General features: G+C 42.4%; 1 protein-coding gene across 1 annotated transcript; it reads right to left on the reverse strand.

The window, feature by feature from the left end:
• Positions 1 to 356: 356 nt before the first annotated feature.
• Positions 357 to 6830, reverse strand: cfl1 (cofilin 1). The gene is made up of 4 exons (XM_020082547.2): positions 6053 to 6830; positions 2610 to 2920; positions 2450 to 2526; positions 357 to 1374 (listed from the first exon to the last, which is right to left on the reverse strand). Exons 1-4 carry the CDS (start codon positions 6053 to 6055, stop codon positions 1262 to 1264), a joined length of 504 nt encoding a protein of 167 aa, XP_019938106.1. The 5' UTR covers positions 6056 to 6830; the 3' UTR covers positions 357 to 1261.
• Between the last annotated feature and the right edge of the window lie 742 nt (positions 6831 to 7572).

The raw sequence follows: 7572 nt of genomic DNA on the forward strand, positions 1-7572 counted from the left end.
CACACAGACCATCTTTGGGCATCAGGTTGGTAGTTGGATAAAATAAAACTCATGTTTCAGCTTTGTAAACATTTTAAATAATTTTATTTTGATTTAAAGATCAATTAAATATTTGATACTGAACCTAACAAATATGTTGTAGCAACAACTTCATTGGACGAGCAGCTTCTCTGACATTAAATCTTTTATGCTGTGGGATCTCAGCATCGTTTTTAAAATGTAAGACTATACAATGATTACGTCAAAGTAACTATGATGCTACTAAAAGCGGAAACTAATCTTATGTGTAACATCACCAAGCATTGAAACAAGTACAGATTTGATAAAGGTTTAAAACATAAAAAGCAGAACAAGTCCGTAGTTTAGTGCTTTTTATTAGAGATAAGGAGACGATACAAAACATCCACCATTCAATAATCAGGTTAAACTCTGACTGCTGGTCCTTCATATACACATCGCTCCTCATCAAACCTTCATAACACCAAAGTTTTTAAATCAAGGAGATCCTGGTTTGAACACGAACAAGGAATGTTGTATGTTAACTACATCAAATGCCATGAATTTCTGACCCAGAACTGGAAAATAAAAAGGAATTGCTGAAGTTTTGGAATTTGCCTGATCAAAAAGTGAAAAACAAAACAAAAACGATGGAGTAACCAAAGAAAAAAAAAAAAACAAAAAAAAAAAAACACACACAAGAGAAAATATAATTAACCGTGTTCCTCCAGAGAAGGTTTTGATACAACTTGTGCAATCAAGGGTGAATTAGTTCATACTATACCTAGTCTCAACTACTCACACTTAACTAGAAGTTTGGCAAAAAATGTAGTTGAATGAATATTTGTCAGGATCCAATGTTTGGAAAACTTAAGTTTGATGCTTGCCCCTTTCTCTGCGATTTTGCTAATGGAACCCAGGAAGAATGAAACTCTGTCCTTAAGCATGAATAATGTGTATTTATCATCAACATCCTTCCTCAGTTGTATCTTAATGTTTTTCATTTGTGTGTGTTTTGTTCATATCCTTTATGTTTCTTGAATTGCAATGACAGTCTCTTTGCTTACTTATTTATTTAATTTTTATTTTTTTAACTGTCACATGACCCGAGACCCACCCTCAATATCCCACCCCAAGAACAGTCCCACAAATGGTGCCAATTCTGCTTTTGCCCTTTTCCTAACCACACTGGAATGAACAGCTAAACTCAACAGATGTCTGAAAGGCCTCGATTGAAGCCAGAAAGGAGGAGGGGTGGTAATATTTATATAGGTAATCCTTCCAGACTGACTACTGACGAACCGCCCAGCTTTTCTGCCAGAGTGTGCCGGTCTTTGAGGTCTTCCAAGCCGTTCACCTGCCACTCGTGCTTAATACCTGGAGGGGGAGACAGAAGTCAGAATTACACATCAAATTTCCTCCCCCCAAAAGATATATACATGTCATTTTACATTGCTGTTGAAAATAAGGGCTTGTAGGCTTTTGTATGATAATCCTTTCAAGAAGAAAGCAAAACTAAAAACCCAGAGGAACCAAACTGGATCTACTGTGTTGTGGTAAGATTCTAAGACCTGTATTAAACATGGTTACATTTCAATAGGCCTAGAGAAATGCTTAGCAGAGGACTTTTAGAGGAGACACATGATGCTTTTTCAGTTTCCTTCCTCTACTGTGTTATAGGTTGTTGTGCATGTAACATTTCTGCAAAGTTAAAACACCAACAGTTCATGGTAAATTTAGCTCCTGAAGCTCGTCGTCAGCTCGGACAATAGTTCTGCATCATCATGGCGTCATGTGACATCGTGATGGCCCACATATGCATCATACACAACGAGTGGGTAGCTAGGTAAAGCGAGAGAGGAGATCAACATTTCCTACACAAGTGGTTGACCAATCATAACAGAATAAGCCAACTGGCCAATCAAAGCAGACTGGGCTTTATCGGGGGTCATGTGATGTCCTCTTAAGCAAAATGTTATAATCGTGCATTTAAAAAGGTTGATTAAAATAATTGCCCGTTTACACATCCAGCAAACATGAAGCAACTATAATGTTACTAAGTAATCATGTCTCTGACCAGCAGAAAAATACAAGTCAAACAATCTCTCTCCATTTAGCTCAGAATTTCTGAAATCAGAATATTTAGTTAGAACTCAACCTGTTCAAGCAGCAGACAGAACATCTAAAGTGAGCTTTTGAGTCACTGTGAGAGCGGTAAGACTTAACCAGTTGATGGTGGGGAGTAAAAGAATTCAAATTTTATTTTTTTTTTATAAAAAGGTTCTAAGTCAGGTCTTAATTTTCTGTGGCATTGTCACTAAGAGCAATTCCACATTTGACCCAGTGCTGAGCGGAATATTGGTAAGTGCTGCTTTAAGTTCAGGTAAAGGTTGGGTGGGGTTTATCTTTACATCAATTCTCTGTTAATACTACAGTACATATTCTGACTCACCTTCGAATTTCCTTTTGATAGCATCTTTTGAGCTGGCATAGATCATCTTGCTCTTCAAGGGGGCGCTGTCTGGAGCCCTGTGAAAGAGGGAAAATTATTTTTAACTTATTGTCTTAATGAAGATCACAAATCCCTAATATCTGCCAAAGGTGCACCTTACCAGAAGATAAAGACCAGGTCCTCCTTCTTTGTTTCTTTGGTCTCAAAGGACGCATCATACAGGGCGTAGCGGCAGTCGTTTGTGGGCAGCATGCCCACAAAGTGCGTATACGGGTCCTGGATTTTTGTTCCCACGTCCCCCTGCAGGATCTCTTGTTCATCATCAATAACAATGCTCTTGAGGTCCTTGCTCAGGCAGAACAAAATGGCCTTCTTCCTCTTCCTCTTCTCTTCCTCATTTGCCTGAGCTTTGCGCACCTTCATATCATTAAAGACTGCAATAACATCATCCGTGACTTTCACACCAGAGGCCTGCGAAGAGAACAAGATGTTGACTCAGAGTTTACAGTTTAATGTGGCAGCTGCCATTACTGAAAAAAAATGTTTAAAAAATTGTATACAACCAACAAAACCCCTAATAAGCAAATGAATATATTTGGAGGGCATAAAATATCTACTGAAGTAGAAAATGCATTGCTACATCTTTGAGCAGTGTCTTAACTCCTGGTCAATTTCTTCAATAAATTTAAATATCAATAGTTGTTGGTCAAATTTCATCCATTTTGACAAGTTGTTGGTATTCTTAGTCATCTATGATAAACTAAATAAGTGGGTTTAATTGTTGGAGAAAACAAGCACTTTAAATATATTATTTAGTTATTTTCCATTTATGGACCAAAGCATATTAAAAAAAAAAAAAACACTATTATATAGAAAAAGACAAACAGTTACAGTTCTACTCCACAGTGATGGTTGTGTGCAAACATGACAGCAGTTGTCATGGTGTTAAACGTGGCAGAAGTGACGACAGTGAATACAGATATGAAAACTGAGAGAAGGGCCTGAGAGGGCGGCATGTGACTGTCACACATGAGGGACGCTTCTTATGAGGAGGACTGATAAGGGGGACTGAAACTTAAAGGTGTGGTCATGACATGCTGTTAGCCATGATGGTGGAAGAGCTAAACAACTGCAATCTAAACTGCCAGCAAATGAGAATACTGAAGAGCAGGAATAATATATGTGGCCAGTACTGGCTGTTCAAAGTCCACTATGAATCTGGGACTGTGGCAGGACCAGCAGGTATAAAACCTTACGTAAGATGTCTCTGCAAGTACAGGGAGAGCCCATGAATCACCACCATATATATGACCATGTGGATGAGGGTGTAGTCAGGAACTAAGTGTTTCAGTGCAGTTTTCAGTCAGACAATGGGGCTTCTGTTGAAATAGAGTCACATCACGGAGTCCCAGCTGCTCCATGAACTCAGTCAGATCTTCTGACTCTGTTTAAGGCCCTCTGTCGCAGGGAAATGCATGTCTCAGGAAAAGCTGGACGAAAACAACCACCTACCAGCGACGTGTCAGTGTGATGGAAAGAAAAAGACAATGAAAAGGAAATACTGGGACAGGAAAGATGGAAAAGGAACCCAACTGCAAAGCAGCAGGGGCTGGCACTGCATGTTTGCTCAGGGCGTAAGAGGCCTGTATGATAGCAGCGTATCTTAGAGTAATAATTAACCTGAAAACAACCTTAGTCACTTCCTTAATCCCTTAGTCAATAAAATATGCACTGAGATAAGTTTCAAAAATTCTTGCAGCTAAAGCATTTACCAAATTATTCGCAGTTTGCTAGCTATACTCTTAGCATACTAGTCATCACATGAGCCCTTTGTCTCACTAGAGCCTCCACTGCAAAACTGAGAAATGAAAATCTCTGCATTTCTAATTTATTTTTATACAGACATGGTTCACATTTATTAGATATATCACTCGATATAGTTGTGGTCTTTCCACCTCCTCCTCCCTCTGCGTTACTTGGCCCTGTTGTTTAGATTTCAGTTTATTTCTTGTTGTAGCACCCGGGTTGATATTACCATGGTGACTAAGATCTCATCTTATCTAATCTGAACCACGGATACTTTTCTTTACACAAGTCAAGGTTCAAGTGACTCAGTACAAATCTCGTCTTGGATTCCTTTACACACAGGAACATTTAAGATTACAGGCCTCCAAAGGTATTATCTCATGGGCCCTGAGGTTATGAGATCTCTCTAAACCCTTCAAAAGGTTTGAAAAGGGGAAGGGGTGCACCAGGCAGATTTAGTTGATGTCAGATTTTTTTATTTGCAGACTCAGCAAAGACGGAACAGACAGGTGGCTGCAAGAAAAACTAAAACCAAATTAATGTGAAATTTTAAATTTTGTGCGTAGTAAGACCAAACAATACCGCATATTTCCCCATTTCCGGCATACATGCGTGTGAATGAATGGAGGCATCCGGTAATTGTTCCATCTCAGTACAGATTAGTCATCTAATGGCGTGGCGAACATACGGTGTTTATTAACTGGTCAGCAAATTAAATGCGCTATTTGGAAAATAAAGATGCGCAGCACCGACCACAGCGATCCACAGACAGCGGCCCGATAGCTTGAGCTAACGGATCCAACACTGCGAAACAGAGATTACATAACGGGGACAAATCTGTCAAATATATTCTTCATCCGAGTGGACGCATTGGAAAAATGATCACATCGTGAACGGCGGTGAATGGAAACAGATTCCAGATCCGCTATAATACGACACCAAACAAAATGGTCTTTGCACCAAATTCAGGGTGGGGCCATGAATGCAGCACACGCACATGTGAGCGCTAGCTTGCTATATAAGGCAAAACTCGGACCATTCGTCTGTCAATTCTCATTTTATCTGTCAATACGCACCTCGGCTATAAACGTCCAATTCTGAACAATAAGTGTGAATGTGGGATAAAAGTGACTCGGTTTGTGGCAGAGTCCACCAGCGTCTGACGGACTGTTAGCAAAGAAGCCGTATACAGACAAAGAACAAGAAAATCTGAGCTAGCGGCCACAATGGGTTTCGTGCTCTGCCTCTGCTAACGTAGCTAGCTGAGCTAACAATAGTGTTAGCGAGGTGGCCCTGAGGCGCTGCTGCACCTGTCGGGGCTGCGCTGCTCCGCTGTGGAAACACCGAGGAGCTGAGGTGGAATAACGGGATATTGAGCAGTGATACACGGGAGACGAGTGGTATTACAACCGTGGGGCTATTAAAGCAGGCACGGCCTTTCGTAAATCGGCTTTATTAGATACCGGCGGATGAAGGAAATGGCGCCAGTTGTTTGTTGCCGTTATTTAGTTCGAAAGGTTAATTCGCTGAATGTGATGGATGTCATATGCGGCTCGGTCGTGCTCTCTCCGGGCATCAGTGAGTCTCCAGCCTCCCGCACAAGCGGAGCAGAAAACCAGCTAGCCCCGGTGCTAACAGGAGCTGCTGCGGTACACAACCGCCCTGCTCTGCTTGACGCCGCGACCGGTACCGTTATCCACACAGTGAGCACACGGCCCCGGTACGTTCAGGTGGAGCGAGGACACAGAGAAATCAACGAGCAGACATGAATCGTGTTAGAAAAGGAGCGGAACCTACCATGGCTGCAGAGAGGCTGGTCAGCGCCTGGACAGAAACTGAATGGACTGTGACGCTCAACTGGGGCTCGCGCTCACAGAATACGTGACGCGAACGCGCCTTTAAGCGCGACCCCAGCTCGATCGAGGTGCACGAGCGGGAGCGCCCGTCTGCTAAGCATGAGCACGCGGCTGTTTTTATTTCCTGCTTTGTTTATTATTAATCACCCGAGAATGTGATCGGATCAACAAGAAAGTGCAGCTCAATACACACACAGTACACACGCTGTGATCATGAACCACGTGTTAGATCCCAGTATATCAGTAAAACTATTAAACGTCCCTGACTTCCGTGTGAGGGGGAAGATTTCACCTCATAATTTAACTTCTGTATTCACTACTTCTTCTCTAATACCCTAATATATATACTATATACCCTAATACTTGAATCACATTTACATTACAGAGTATTATAGGAATATGTTTGTGTAGGATGGTAAAACAAATCAACAATCCCAAATAATGTTATGTTTAGTATAATGTACTCGTTTATTGATTGTTACACACTAAAACAAAGTATATCTGTGTAGAAAAGTAAATCTATATGACTGCAGCCATGTTGAATACGTGCCGTTAATTACTGCACCGATGGCGTGAGGGCTGATTAATAAGTAAAGCGTCGGTGCTGGTGTGACCGACATTCAGCTGACTGCCCGGCGCAGAGAGGGTTTCAATGGGGGGAGGAGAAGCTCCGCCATGTCTCCTCTCTTCCTCCCTCCCTCCCTTTTCTCTCTCTCTCTCTCCCTCCCTCCTCTCTCTCTCTCTCCCTCCCTCCCCTGCGGTTTTTGTTGAACTCACTTCCAAATATGGAAGTGAACGGTGAGCGGTGGCGGCCAGTGAACGCGCCTCGCTCCCAGCGCGAGGAGGGGTCGGGCCGCGACGCTGATCACCATATAAGGAAACAAGGGACACGAAATTCACTATAGCAGATTTTTAGAGAGAGAGAGAGACAGAGAGAGTGTGTGTGTGAGTGAGAGAGAGAGAGAGAGACTTCAGGCAGAGGGAGGAGAAGAGGAGGAGGAGGAAGAGGAGAGGAGCTGAATCCACATTTCTACGCGAGATGCCATGATGCTGATGAAGCACGCGCACACACGCGCGCGCACACAGCTGATTCGCAGGCAGAGCTGAATTTTGGGGGGTGGGACATGTGACTGCATCACAGCCTTTATGGTTGTAAACACAAAGCATGAGATGTATGACCTACATTCTTTATGACCCGGGTTCTGTCAGTTTGTATCCAACCAAAATATTTCTCTACTCTATGCAGCCTAGAATCGGTTCTTATTATTTTACACTAGTGAACCTGCTGTGAACGAGCCTGTTTACTGTGGAAACGCTCCGACTCCTGAATCATTTCTTGTCCTTTACAGTCAGCCCTCCTCAAACAGTCCTACACTGTGCTGTCACTGTCCTCAGCTGCCCGATACAACGGTCTACATAGATCACAGCTCGTCCAAAACAAGCAAGCAGCCAAACTGCGAT

Source organism: Paralichthys olivaceus, chromosome 9 (genome assembly GCF_024713975.1).
Source record: "Paralichthys olivaceus isolate ysfri-2021 chromosome 9, ASM2471397v2, whole genome shotgun sequence".
Lineage (NCBI taxonomy): Eukaryota > Metazoa > Chordata > Actinopteri > Pleuronectiformes > Paralichthyidae > Paralichthys > Paralichthys olivaceus.

Bases quoted from the DNA above. Each gene is read 5' to 3' on its own strand.
- cfl1 (XM_020082547.2), bottom strand. The intron at 2,527-2,609 runs GTAAGGTGCACC...CCTCTTTCACAG, and splicing joins GACCTGGTCTTTATCTTCTG to GGCTCCAGACAGCGCCCCCT. The intron at 1,375-2,449 runs GTGAGTCAGAAT...CTCCCCCTCCAG, and splicing joins TATCAAAAGGAAATTCGAAG to GTATTAAGCACGAGTGGCAG.